The 14769-nt window shown below is 39.2% G+C and overlaps 1 protein-coding gene across 1 annotated transcript in view; it reads left to right on the top strand.

Moving 5' to 3' along the window:
* ADCY2 (adenylate cyclase 2) overlaps window positions 1–14769 on the top strand; it is a 197547-nt gene that overhangs the window by 110867 nt on the left and 71911 nt on the right. The window contains exons 5-7 of the mRNA XM_067291033.1: window positions 9148–9296; window positions 10205–10316; window positions 11546–11673. Coding sequence (XP_067147134.1) covers window positions 9148–9296; window positions 10205–10316; window positions 11546–11673 — 389 coding nt within the window. The remainder of the gene's footprint in view (window positions 1–9147; window positions 9297–10204; window positions 10317–11545; window positions 11674–14769) is intronic.

The raw sequence follows: 14769 nt of genomic DNA, 5'->3' as shown, positions 1-14769 counted from the left end.
TGTCTTGTGGGACTTTGCTCGTGTATTTCTTTCTTCTCTTAGAATACAATTTTTTCTCTGCAGTCTTTCAGTGAGAATCTTCTTCCCTGTGAAAACCACTCCATTTCAGGATGGGTTCACCCTTTGCAGGTGTATCAGGGCTACTTCTATGGTTGTATTTTTTTGTGAGATTAGTCAGATTAGTGGTTGTGAGTATCCGATATGCTAGTCCTATTCAAACTTCTCCTTTATTCAAGTTTCTTATCTACCCTCCCATTTTTTTAATATGGCCATTCAATAAAAAAAATGAGAAATGCAAAACAACCTACCTGTTTCCAGCCTCTGGATAGTCCTTGCAAAGTAGGATGCACTCCTCTGAAAGTGCTAAAAGAGGAGAGGTGAAGTCAAGTCTCTGTACTCTCAGCCTTTCATTGAGGAGGAGGAACTGCTCAGGGAGCTGAGACTGCCTTTGCCTATGGCAAACGCAGTAATGATAGGAGGCGTCATTTACATCTGTATGGGCTGGGTAAGTGTAGTGATAGAGAATGATCTATTGTGGGACATGATGGGGCATGAATAGGAGTGTGAACATAAGAGATTATCAAGGTTAAATTTTTAAACTACGTTCTTTCTCAAAACAGCTAGTCTGAGAAGTTTCATGAGAAAAAGTAAGTCTTGAGTCAGTCCTAAGCATTGCATGTGAGCATCCCTGCAAGGATAAAAGAAAAAAAAAAAAAGAGAGAATCACAATAGTAATGTTAACTTTAAAAAAGGGAACTACATAAAATTCAGGAAGCTAATTGAAAGCAGCATTTAGAGAACAACTTGAAAATTGAAAAGGCAGGCAGAAGACATGGAGACTACTTAAACCACCAAATGAGAAGCTTAGAGCACAGGTATAATATTTATTTTAAAGATGCTAAAGAGACTGTAAGCAAAATTACTGAAGAGCAGAGTAAAAGAGATTGCTAGGAATAAAGAGCACAAGAACAGGAATTGCATTTGAAAAATCTTTTATTTTTACTATTCTGAGCAAGTTGCTCCTCTAGAACTTTTTTGCATGCCTTTTAATGATTTTATACTCTTCTCTGTTTTCCATATTTGGAAAAAATGTTATTTTTGGAGGATTTTCTTCATCTGATGGCAGATGTGATTCTTTAGAAATGCTTTAGTCAGAGTAGATGCTGTTATCTTCCTTCCATCCCAACTCCTAGCTTTATTGTCCTCTGTGGTCTTCCAAATACAAGACAACTGAAGGAAACTGAGAGCATAACTTGGCTATGTTAAGTTACCTTAGCTTCACAGGTCACTTCTGGTTTTGTGCATGAGTCAGTCTGACCCGGATACCTTGAAGAGTGCCCCTTACAGCATTGAAAAGTGCTCTCGGGCAGCCCAGGGTGGGTGGGCTTCAACAACTGGGGCTACTTTGCTTTTTTTGATTAATTCAATAGAAAAGCCCTCATGTTCATAAGAATTATTTGCAACTGTAATGTGATCCACACTGACAACATTGGAAAACACAGTTGCAATAAGTAGGTTTAATCCAAATGAGTAACTCCTGATCTGTGATTTTGCAATTTAGAGATTGCTGGACCAAATCTGTTTGGCAAGAATGGAATTTTAAATTAATGAGTCCATTTTATCAGCATATTTACAAACAAAATTTGCACTGATACTCTTCCTTCATTTTTAGATATTCTTCTAGTTTATTTTAAAATATATTCTTGCATGATCAACATACATTAAGAATGAGCATTTGTTTTCTGGTACCACAGGGAGCAAAATATGTACAGCTTGTTATAGTAGTTATAAAAATAGAAAATAGAAGTGTTTATGTGCCTGGGACTATTTTTGTCACATACAAATACTCTGCAAATATGTCCAAGGATATCTGGTTGTTTTATCACTCTAACAGGCTAATTTCAACAAAATCACAAACTTTTGCTTTCTATACAAATTCTTTGTGTGGAAGACTAATTTTTTGTTGCTCTATTAATATATGCTTTTCTAATGAGAGTTGATTGCTTATCTGATGGGTCCCTATAAGAGACTTTCTCTCCATTTTCCTCATTCTGTGCAAACTGTAGGATGAATTTTTCTTCCCTTATATGTGTTTTCTAGAGTTGTTATAAATTAATGCATGCATCTTCAGTGAGTTTGAGGAACAAATGATATGCCATAACCCAATTTAGAATCAGTAGCATCTCAATAACTTGTTGTTATTAGCTGAAATCCCATTAATTTTACATATAAAAAGCAATTGAATATTACTATTGTTGTTAATGATTTTGTCCAAACTCTGTGGAAGGATTCTCAATGATGTCAATAGACTATTGTTAAAGGGCTGTGTAATGCTATTAATAGATATGCTGTGACTTATTCACACAAATCACTGTACCAGAGTTTCTTCCTAAATTTTTTTTCATTCAGTCAAAATTATTATCCAGCCTGTCAAAGACATAAGTACATTGTTGCATAGCATTGCATACATTAGCATTTTGAAGATATGACTGACTGAAGATGAATTAGTTGGAAAGTATGAACAGGATGAATGAAGATGCAGCTAAGAATAAAGGAAGCGGCAGTGCCATAGTTTAATCAATTTCTAATACATTTGGAATGCAAATACATATGCAGTAGATGAATCTTAGAAAACTCTGCTGACATCTAAGTAGAGCTGCAGATGTTTAGGATGCCTTGAAATGCAGATGGATGTAGGATCTGCAAAATTTATGACTGTCAGGGACATATTTTAAAAAAAAAGAATCAATCAGCTTGATGCTTGTTGAAATGTTGGTAAAAATATCAAGTGTGTGTTATGAATATGTGTAGGAAAATAGAGCAGTCATCCATTTTGAGGAAGAGTGACTTTTCCCGATTATGATATATATATTGAAGCTATGTGACAAGCCTCTGCCTCTGTTAGTCCTAGTGGTGATTTACAGTGATTTCCAGAAAGAGCATGCTATCTTTTTTTCATACTAGTAACAGTAAAGGAAGTGATTCGAGTCTCGGTGACAAGATGAAAAATACAACGCAATGGAAATGGGTAGTGACTGCAACCCTTTTGGGACCTTACATAAGCAAGGAGATGGAATGACTAGATGGTTAAACTGTGGACTGCAGAGAGCCGTGAGAAAGGGTGCACCTGTAACAGGCAGAGGATGAGCTGAATCTGATGAAAGTAGATTGAAAGTTTTCAGAAGGGATTCAATATCCTTTCACCCTCCCAAATGGTATTAAAAAGTGATTCTGTTCACTGTCATCACTGTTAAAATCAAGAAAGTCCTACCAGTGTGCACCAAAGGCTTTCTCAGCTTTAAACTCATAGTCTGAGTAATGCTACACTGAGACTCACATCACTTAGTTTATTCTTACTTCATGAATAACTCAGTTTCTTAGTCTGAAAAGGACCCCATATTCAGTTGCCCGCTGAAAAGGATTTTGTTCGGTAGGTTTGGCATTGGGGCCATTTTGGCATCAGCTGAAGAGTGAGCTCAGAGGCAGCTCCTTCTGAGCCACTGCCTGCGTTAACACGAATGCACCTCCATGAAAGATGCACTGTTGAGCAGGTTTGCAGGCTTTATCAGAGGGGGTGCTATAATTCCCAATTTTGTGGTAATTATCACTGGTGCAGTGTTGCCTTTCTGAGCCCACTGCTGCATTGCCACATCTGTCATGTGTTTGATACCTCTATGCAGGGCAATCCCTAGGCAGAAGAATATGCTAGTTAGTTTTCTAACTAAGATTTGTGTGAAAGCTATTTACCAACCATAAAATACATACAGGCACTAGGCACATTAATTTGTTGCGGAGCATGCACTGTCCCAATGTCTAGAGTGCTATTCGCAGAAGTGCTTTAGTGTTGTGTAGGATGCAACAGCATGGAGATCCTTCAGCTTTTACAGTGGCCTTTATGCGACCAAAGTTATACCTGTAAAGAAATTTGCTTTGTTATATAACATGGTAATAATGTTTCAGACTGAAACATATTAAACAAAGTGGGTTTTGATCTCAATTTATGCATAAAATAAAGCCTTAGGATGCAAGTGTGCAAATGCTGTTTTATGTACATTTCTAGAAGGTGAAAAGAATTCTGAAAGATTAATTTTACTGAAATTCATAAGGTGAAGGATTTCTGTTTTGTTTCTTACTTTACAGTAGCCAGATATATTTGTTTATGAAATAACATGGATTTGGAGGGTAGGGCCAATTGTTACAGTAAATTTAACAGTGGATATTTTCCTTGCTTCTTCATAAAAAGTGGTTTTGGCTAATGTTTGGAAATAACAAATGCATTTACTGTTTCTTCATGCAGCATAGTTTGGGTTCCAGCTTTTGGCATAGCCCCTTCCTTTCCCGTTGACCATGTTGAAAAACCATCAGATTTAGGAATGTAAAAGTATTTTAAATCTGGCCAGCTGGCGCAGCTGTTTCTCCTTTCTGTCTAGCATAGGTAACCTTCCTCCATCACACTGGAGAAGCATGATTTATCACTGGAGTTCCAGTTCCTCCTGGGCCATATTTTCTTCCTTCCTGTTTACTCCCTTCTTCTGCATTGGAAGCAGAAGCATGAAAATACTGTGTTGCATACCCTGTTGGATTTCTGTGCTACTTGAATTGAAATAGTACATCTGGGGAGTCATCCTGTCAACGTGCTGGTGTTAGATGCTGAAAACAAGCATCTGAAGATTGCAAACATGAATCTACAAATTAGGAAGTTAGCTGAAGCCAGCAGAGGAAGTTATTATTAATGTCACCTTACTGTTGAGAGAAGAACAAGCTTTGAAGATGATGTGCTGGAAGATGTGAAGTGACTAGTCTGGATGGCTATTTCTGTCCTGAATGCAAAGACTTTTTCCCTGATGGAAGAGCTGGAGGGTGGCCAAAGAAGGATGGAGTTGGTGCACTGAAACAGCTGTCAATATTTTGGCATACAGTGTCAGATCACAGTCCCAGGCTTCTTTGGAGATTACACAAGGAAAAGGATACAGGAGAACAGCAGATATCAATCATACCAGCCAGATAAGATGCAGTTCTCTATCTGTAAAGTGTTAAACAAGAATTGCATTGTGTATGTGCGGTGTCATTCCTTTAATAGCAGTTTTTGTGGACTAAGGGTGGGCTTTAGCAAGGAAAGCTTCACATGCATCACCTGAGTATGAAAGAACCTTTTGTCCCCAGATCATTTCTAGAATTTGCTCGGTGCGTGAACTGCAAGCCTGGCAGGAGTAGGTGTAGCTATAAAGGCTTAACCTTGCTGGATCACTGAGAAAGTTTATTCAAACTTTAGACCACAATTGGTTTGGTGGAGCATGATTGATATAGGTCCCTGGGTGGAATAGTTTCCAGAAGACATCAAAAGCTGCCAGTCTTAAAAAACTGGATTTTATTTACAGCACAAAAATATTAATTAGAATAAGTTAACTCTTCAACCAAGGAAAACTCAGAATTGCTGATTAAACAAAGGAAATGCAAGACCTGAAAAAACCCCTCTCATTGAATCCTTGCAGGGCAGATGTTTCTCTAGCCTTCCTCTAGAAAGCCCTTCTTGTTCAACAACTTCCAGTGACTTCCACTGTTGAAACAACCTCAGGGAGTCCTCTAGGAAATCTTCCTGTCACTTTGACACTTGATTGACAATTGACTCTTAAGAAGGCACTTATGCCGCACTAGAGCAATATCCTGCTTGTTTGTGCTCTCTCCCTGCTTTTCCTGTCCTGTCTGCCAAAAGGTTCCTTCCACTGCCCGTCTCAGTGGCTCTCACTGAGATGGTTCCCCTTGACATAGAGTGCAACATCTGGAGAAAAATAGGTGTTTTTTCTTTCTTGCCTTCCAGTCACACCTTAAGAATCAAAATTTTGAATACTGAGACTGTAAAGTGCAAACAAACAAGTTACCTAGTTACCTGACCCAAACTAAATATATAGGGCAATTCTCTATAGGAAGGCCCTGATTCATCCAAGAATGGCGATGTCCATTTAGCACATCTGTTGAATCTTGGCAGGATTTAGAGCTTCCGCATTGCTAAGCTGTCCTGAATATGGTGGTGCAAGTGCTACTGAATACACCTATAAGGCTGTCATTGGGAGGAAGATCATTTTAAGGTGTGCCTTGGCAGTTTAGTGGCTTTACCAAATCAGGATTGAAAAAAGAAGCGGCTCCCTTAGCCTTGTTGATAACAGTAGTGTATTAATAAAAATCAAAGAGTATATTTTATAGTATTTCTTACTGTAAGTGGCTGAAAACATTCAGAAAAGATATTTTTTGCCATTTTCTTCAAAATTATATAATGCAAATGAAAGGGGAAAGTATTGTTGGGGTAACAAACAAGCACATATTTTGTAACCTTTGTTAATATCATGCAGAAAGGGTTTTACAACAGAAAAATAAAAAACACCAAGAGGACTGTAACAGTAGCCTAGACTAAAGACATGAATTTTAAGTTCTTCCGATCCCAGGAATTATGGTTCCAGTGTGTGAAACAGTCAGTATTTTCCATTATTTGCCGAAATCAGCCAGCTGCAGCTTCGTTTTTTGTTTTTACAACATATGTAATCCATATTCACAGGTACAAGTGTGCTGGCATCAGTGTGAAAACAGTGATTCTGAAGCAAAAGAAATAAACCCTGAAATTAGTAAGAATTAGACACATTTGAAATCTCTCAACACATGAGACTTTTTGGTAGGTAGGAATCAGGGCCTAGTCCCACAAAAGGACAAACCAGGGCCCAACTTTCCTCTCATTGATGGGCATTCTCAGAACATCTGCACTGGATTGTGCCTCCCATGGAAAAGGGAACAGGGAGCAAAGCAGCCCTTTGTGCAGGAGTCCAGCATTTCACATGAAATGCTGCAGAGAGAGGAAATCTAGTATATGCTTCAGCTGACCATGAGTCAGCAATGTACCCTTGTGGCCAAGAAGGCCAAGAGCATCCTGGGTTGCATTAGGAAGAGCATTGCCAGCAGGTCGAGGGAGGTGATCCTCCCCCTTTACTCAGCCCTGGCGAGGTCACATCCACAGTGCTGCGTCCAGTTCTGGGCTCCCCAATACAAGAGAGACATGGAGCTACAGGAGAGAGTCCAGCAAAGGACTGCTAAAGAGGAGGAAGCAGCTGGAGCATCTCTCATACAAGGAAAGGGAGCTGGGCCTGTTCAGCCTGGAGAGGAGAGGGCTCAGGGGGATCTTATCAATGTGTATAAATATCTGAAGGGAGGGTGTAGAGAGGATGGGGCCAGACCCTTTTCAGGTAGTGCCCAGTGACAGGACGAGAGGCAACGGGCACAGACTGAAACACAGGAAGTTCCACCTGAACATAAGGAAAAACTACTTTACTGTGAGAGTGACTGAGCACTAGAACAGGTTGCCCAGGGAGGCTGCAAAGTCTCCATCCTTGGAGATATTCAAAAGCCATCTGGACAGGGTCCTGTGCAACGTGCTGCATGTGACCCTGCTTGATCAGGGGGGTTGGACTAGATGATCTCCAGAGGTCCCTGCAAAATTCAACCATTCTGTGTGTCTGTGATTCTGTGATTATTTACTCATTTCATTTGGGAGAAAATCAGCTTCACCTGAAAAGACTATCAGGGATCTACCTCCAAAATAACCTCATCCTCACAGATAAGCATTTTTCTGTGGAAGAATGGTTAAGTGAAAAGGGGCATGATCTCTTAGAAGTGAGCAATCCTGTCTTCACGATGGAGGGAGGATCCCACGGCTATGTGAACTGTCCTTGAGCATTCCTAGACCATTACAGAAGGGGAAGACAAGTAGTGGTAAACAAGTCAAGGAGGGGGCCGACAAGCCCCTGCATGTGAACAGCAACTTTGCACCAATCATGTATTCGCTTTAGGCGCATGAACAGAGACTGTAAACCAATCATACAGCTATTGCTAGCACATGCTCTATCGCCTGTCTATATATACTCTGTGTAAGCTCTAATAAAGGGAGAACGATCATACTCACATTGAGACTCATCGTTACTCCGGGTCCGTCTCCCACTCCGACATTTTTCCCTGGGGACAGGAAGAGAGAGGAGGTTTCTTTTGTCAGAGAATTGGTTTGAACTTGGGTCACTTGCAGGCATGTATGCATGCATGAAGTGTAATATGTGGTTTGATACTGCTTCATGGTAAAATGGTGATCATGAGGGTGGCTGAAGCATTTAGCTGTAGCTGGGCCTGGCGGGATATTTTGCAGTGTGCTCCACCAATTGCAGTTCTCTAGAGCCACCTCTGGTTGTAATCCTTCTCTCATATGATGGAAAAGGTGGAAGGAAAACATTCCTCTGGGTGTGAGTTGTGATTTGGTGAACAATTTCAGCAGGAAGTTTTTGCAGAACGGGATAATGATCTGGCCTGGAGAGAAAAAGAAGGGGAAATGTCCCGTGTTTCATGTGGCCATCAACAAAATGAGGGCATTCTGGTTACATTTTCCTCTTACGATTCTCTTGCTCATAGCTTTTATTCTGTTTCCTGTAAAAACTTTATCTTTCTTAAAACATTTTGCTGCTCCTCTCTTTGAAGGCCAACAACCCTTTGCCTGCCTCTCTGGTTTCAAAGGCATAAGTGGCAACCTGGACCTTGAGGGTCCCCATTGCCATGTGTCCAGCATCATAACAAGGTCAAAGGAAGACAGTTGCTAGTTTGTGTTAACATGATACTAAATGATATAACAGGAGCACAGTAATGTGAAATTGGAGCTGAAAGCACTCGCTCCTTTGTTAACTAATTAATGATAATTACTGACAAGTGCAAGTCACAAAAAATACAAAAACTTTCTGTTTGAACCTGCAAGAGTAAGCTGTCATGATGGGAAAAACAAAACAAAACATTGGTTTCGCCAGCATTCCTTATAGTTAGCAAAATATCTCCACCAAGAACAAGTAGACTATATTAGGAGTGAAAATACATTGACCTTTTTGTCATGTACCTGCTAAACTGCCTATAAATACTACATTAATCTTTCAGTTCAGGAAATCTTCTTCACAGTTAGAACGTGTCAAATCTGAGAGGGGAACGCTAGGAAAACAGTGTATCTTTTATTTCCTTCTTGCCTCACAGAACTGTTCTAGCGTGTTCACAAAAGCGTATGCCTCACACAGCGTTGTTCGCACGCTAATTTGGTTCTCCTTACAGAAATTCCAAACTTGTCACTTTAAATTTTAGGAGCGCCTCCTGCTGTCTTTGCTGCCTGCTCACATTGCCATGGAGATGAAAGCAGAGATAATTCAGCGGCTGCAAGGTCCCAAGGCAGGGCAGCTGGAAAATACCAACAACTTTCACAACTTATATGTCAAAAGGCACACCAATGTAAGGTATTGTACTTTACCACAATTTCCTAGCCACGTGAAGAGAAAGTTTGAAAAGAGAGTAATAAGAAAGTAATTAGGAAGAGAATTGTTTTAATAAGATTTTTCAATGACTTAACGTTCAGTAACCAAAATAAGTTATTATGATGAAATGCTAATTATTTAATTATAAATTTCTAGAAATTAGAAAAAATGAGGTCTTCATCTTTGACTGCCAGTTTTGGAGACAGCAAATAGCAACACACTGTACTGGGTGATAAGCCCACCATTTATGTCAAATATTCTTTCATCTTTTCAAATTGTTTTGTCTAGTTTTTTGATTGGAAAATGTCATTTGAATGACGTTCCCAGAAATGACATTTTTAAAGCAAGTATTCCAGGACTTTTGAGAAAGTTAATTTCCACTTGTGAGCACAAATACTTGCTCCTTAGCCTAATTCTCTGAATTAGTCTCTTCTGCTTGGTGACTGGAAACATAGCATATGGCTTGAATGTCTTATCAGGCAAGCTGGAATTTAACAGTCTGAGTAACAAGTGGACAAAGACTTTGTTCCCTTCATAGGTAAATGCAGACTGAAATGTCTGATAATGTTGATAAAATGTTATTAAACAATTTCTAATAACAAATATGTTTACTAACCAATTTCCATTATTATTTTGCCCATTTGTGAGTAGGAAAAGGTTTATATTTTCTGAATACATATAACAAATATAGATGCAGAATATATACCTTCTATGCTGAGTCAAATGAGCAGATCATGTATTTACTGCTCTACAGGTAGTGGTGGTTGTTTTGATTTTGGGCATGATTCTGCCAAGTACTGAGTACCTGCTTTCAGATTTTGCTGTTGATAAATAAATCTCAGTTCTGAGGAAGGAAAGTGTAACCCAGGCTCTGTTCATTTCTGTTGCAGCATCTTGTATGCTGATATTGTGGGATTCACTCGCCTAGCCAGCGACTGCTCGCCAGGGGAACTGGTGCACATGCTGAATGAGCTGTTTGGCAAATTTGATCAGATTGCAAAGGTGAGTTTCTACTGGACTACTACTGTTAATTTAAATATCTGAGTCATCTTTAATATATTATTTTGTCCTGGGGACTCCACTTTCTCCAGGCAGCATTTCTTAGGCTCTGGGCAGGAGGATTCAAATTGAATCATGTGAAGGCTTTCCTTTATATTAGTCTAAATTGTAATGTGTTTCAGTTATATTATTCTGAATTTGTAATTTTCTTGACTAGAGTAGTTAAGAAATCTGGCTCTGATCTGAGAGTAACATTGGGCTTCTGGCAGTAAGGCAGTCTGTGCACAGAGTTCAGAGGTTAATGTCCTTAAAATCATCACACACAGAAAGCCAAGATAGCTCTCTCCAATAGGAACAATATAGAGAGCTTATGGAGCACTATCAGGCTTTTGAAGTTGGACACCCCTCTAAACAGATTGATTTACAAGAACAAATATTAGGAAATGCAAGATAGAAAAGTGATACAACCACTCTCTCTTAAAAGCATTTAAGAGATTGGAGGACAGGGGAGCCAAATTAATCAAAGTAATTTTAAGAAGATGTGACCACAGCCTCTAGATTACTCCAGAAAAGATTGAAATATAATCAAAAGATTTACTTTTGTCTATTTAGGTGTCATTTTTATAATCATTAGAACAAACTGCATTCAGCGTGTGAAGTTGCAAAGGATCTCATTAAAAAAGAAAACAATTCGTGTTTTTTTTATTAACTAAAATAAATGTTCATTATTGGTAAAAAAAAAAAAAAATCATATTGCCTTAGAGAGTACAAAAGATAGAAATAAGATTATGTTTACTAGTTTCGGGAATTATTTCATAATACTTGTTCAAAGCCTTAAATATGGAAGGCAAGGTCTTTTGTTTTCAGATTTCAAACAGAAAGACTTTATTTAGATTGAATACATGATGTTTAACCCCAATTCTTTAAAATAAGTAATGAGCAACTTTGCATATGTATATGTATATGTGTGTGTGTGTGTGTGTGTGTGTGTGTGTATAAAACTTACACTTATTTTCTGGTTTCACCTGGTAAGGACCATAGTGGAGAGAGGAATCATCCATACAAAATGCCTGATGACTCTTCTTTTTTAGCCAGCCAAATCCTTGTCCATCTAAACAGGCTTATATACAATGATTTTGATAATATCACTTAAGTCAGTCCTTGTACCAGTAGCCCTGTCATTTATGTAATTCGAGTTGAATGTGATGATCTGACTCTGCTTTTTCCTCCAGGAAAATGAATGTATGAGAATTAAAATTCTAGGTGACTGCTATTACTGCGTGTCTGGGCTCCCTATATCTCTTCAAAATCATGCCAAGAATTGTGTGAAAATGGGACTGGACATGTGTGAAGCCATTAAGTAAGCACTGAGATTTTGTTTAATGAACAGTATTCAACAATAAAAATGTTGTCTCTTTTCTGTGTGTAGCTGTGCTTCTGGATGGAGCATTCAGAGCTGCAGTAGGTTTTGTGTCTCAGTCCAAGGTCTAACATGGTAATATTGATCTCAGCCTCAGAAAAGAAATGTTTTAAATATGTTGGGTTCTGCCAGGCTGTCCTGACCCTGCCATATAGAGCCGTATTTGAACTATAAGCTCGTATTTTATTATTTTGAAAGAGTATTTCAGTAAAAAATGTTAATGAAGGAGATAGCAAATGGAGTCATGGGTTGTGACAAATATGGGGAAATGAAATAGGACACAAGACCAGTTTTCATGGGTGTTTTATTCTAATAACAGGATTGTTGTTGTACACCTAATTGAATGAAGTGATGATGATTACAATGACAGCAGAAAACAACCACCAACCTTTTCAGGATAGATCTGAAATAAAATGCTGCTAAGGCTAATATCAAACTAAGGGGCACTTTCATATACATGTTACAACTGCTTTGGGATGCTTCCCTATTTTAACCCACCCATAAATGACAATGAAAAGTGGGCATATAGAGCTTTACATCAACAAGACACTGAAAGAAATTTGGTGCGCTTATTTGTAAAGTAGTTGGGCGGGGGAATCTTCCTTTTTTTTTTCTAATAGTAAAACGTGGTTGTTGAGTCAAATTCTGAATTGGTAAAGCAAAGCTGCAGCTGACTTCTACTAGAGTTTAGATGATTTCTGTGAGATCAGAGAGTTTGGCATTACGGTCCTTTTTGAAGAGAGGGTGACCAGTGTGTTGTGTGGGTCAGCTTTCTGTGGTGGGATGCAACATTGCATTTTTCTTCCTCTACTTATGAGATGGTAAAGCTCCCAGTAGGCATCATCCTGGACTTGGGAAGCACTGCTTTTCATGGAGGCATGATGCTGCCAGTCACCTGTTAGTCAAATGCCTCTGATAGGGCAGAGCTCCTGGCTCCTGCTGAGTTTGGAGCTCAGTGGAAGTCAGGACCAGTTGCCTCCAGAAAAAAAAAAAATCTCTCTCAAGATACCTCAAGTCCTGACCCTGCAGTGTGTTACTGAGCATGTGCACTGAAGATGTCTTGAATGGGTTGCTGTTCCATGAGCTAAGACAGCTGTGTTCTGTGTTGCTAAATAAAAAATAAAATGTGCATGTCTCACTAGAATTCAAGTTTAGGTTTAGTTTCTACTTTTTTGTAATTGTCTAGGACTTTCTAAAAAGTTTTGTCAGTTAACGTGTTCAGGCGCCACTGAAAATTCTATACTTAATCAACAGGTTTTTAGATTTGTAGATTACTTTACTTGTCCCTTATTTCTTTCCCATCATGATTATGCTTGTTCCATCTCTGAAACAAAAAGTAGAATGAGTTATTTGAGAATCCTAATGTGATTGCTTTTGAAATAGTAATGCTGACTTTTTGCAAGCAACTCAAGTAATAACAGGAGGCTGATATGATTGTGAAAGAGGAAGAAGAAAAAGGACTATAGCTGATGGCTGAACACTTCAAAGCGTCTGGAGATACAGCCTAAGACGTACTTGAGGATTCCTCTGACTTATTACTGAAGAGTAGATGGGGAATGGATGGAGGCGATTCCAATCTTTCAGATACAACTTGATTGGATTATAGGAAATGGTAGCAGTTCTGCAGACTGTGGAACTTCAAAGGTGTCTCGCAAAAAGGCAGTTTTCCTCCCCCTCATCTCTCTTCACCTGACTGCTGTCTCAACAGCTCAGTGCATCATGGAAATAAATCTTCTGTAAGCTAGTTGCCCTTGATGAGTTATGCCACAAAAGCTGGACACATTTCAGTATGAAGGTACTTAAAGTTAAACGTGCCTATCCAGAAAGTTCAGCTCAGTATATTGTACCTTATTTGTTAATCAAGGATCTGATTCTGCTACCTTATTTAGAAAGCATTTTGGGAGATGGGGACAAAAGAATCCCCCCCATTCTTTTTTTTTTTTTTTTAACTGAAGTCAGATACTTCCATCTCTGTTATTCATATCTGAAGTTCTTTTTAGGTTTTAGCTGTCAAAATATAGTAAATGGTTGCTTATAGTAATTACCATAAATGTCACAAATATCTTCCCAGTAGGAAACTTCAGATTCCTTTGACTAAAATCACAACATTTCTAGGTCAGCTACACTGTGCAATAAAAGCTACATCCAGTGATGGTCCAGATATTTGCTAGTGACCTGTATGATTTGTTTTTTGGAACAATTGGACTTTGGTTTGAAAACTTAATACACTCTTCCGTAAGTTTCTGTTCCAGTCATAATGTTTTTACATGTCACATTCACTACTGTCCAGGTAGTGAAGTAAGGGGTTACCTCAGCCTCATGAGCTCTGTGTCTGGTTTGCACCCCCTCAGGAAATGCAAAGGTGTGTTCAGTAGTGTTGTCTAAGTGATTAACTAAACAGGCATACAAGAATAATTCCTCTAATCCTTAAATACTACCAGCATATATGTGTAATCATAGTCGCAAGAGGAGGTTTTTTTTAGTTGCCTGGTCTTGTGATTAGAGGAATTCCAGAGGAATTCCCACATGGGTAGGTTGCTTAATGCAAATTCAGTTTTCTTCCACTTCAGGCATTCCCTGAAAGGATGGTTAATATTCAAGGATCACTTCCTCCAAGCTCAAGAGCGGTGCATCCCTATGAGTAAGAAGTCAAGCAAAGGGGGCAGGAGACCTGCATGGATGAGCAAGGAGCTCCTGGCAAAACTCAACCAGAAGAAGGAAGTATACGGAATGTGGAAAGGGGGACAGACCACTTGGGAGGAATATAAGAACTTTGTCAGAGTATGCAGGGATGCGACGAGGAAGGCCAAGGCCCATTTGGAATTAAATCTGGCAAGAGATGTCGAGGTCACTAAGAAGGGCTTGCAAAGGAAGCAAAAGGAAGACTAGGGAGAATGTGGGCCCTTTGCTGAATGGGGTGGGTGCCCTGGTGACGAAGGATACAGAGAAGGCAGAGTTCCTGAATGCCTTCATTGCTTCAGTCTTTACTGCTCAGGCCAGCCCTCAGGAATCCCAGACCCTGGAGGCAAGAGAGAA

This window comes from Apteryx mantelli, chromosome 2 (assembly GCF_036417845.1).
Source record: "Apteryx mantelli isolate bAptMan1 chromosome 2, bAptMan1.hap1, whole genome shotgun sequence".
In the NCBI taxonomy this organism is placed as follows: domain Eukaryota; kingdom Metazoa; phylum Chordata; class Aves; order Apterygiformes; family Apterygidae; genus Apteryx; species Apteryx mantelli.
Note: the sequence above shows the minus strand (reverse complement) of the source record. Positions and strands in the feature narration are given on the sequence as shown.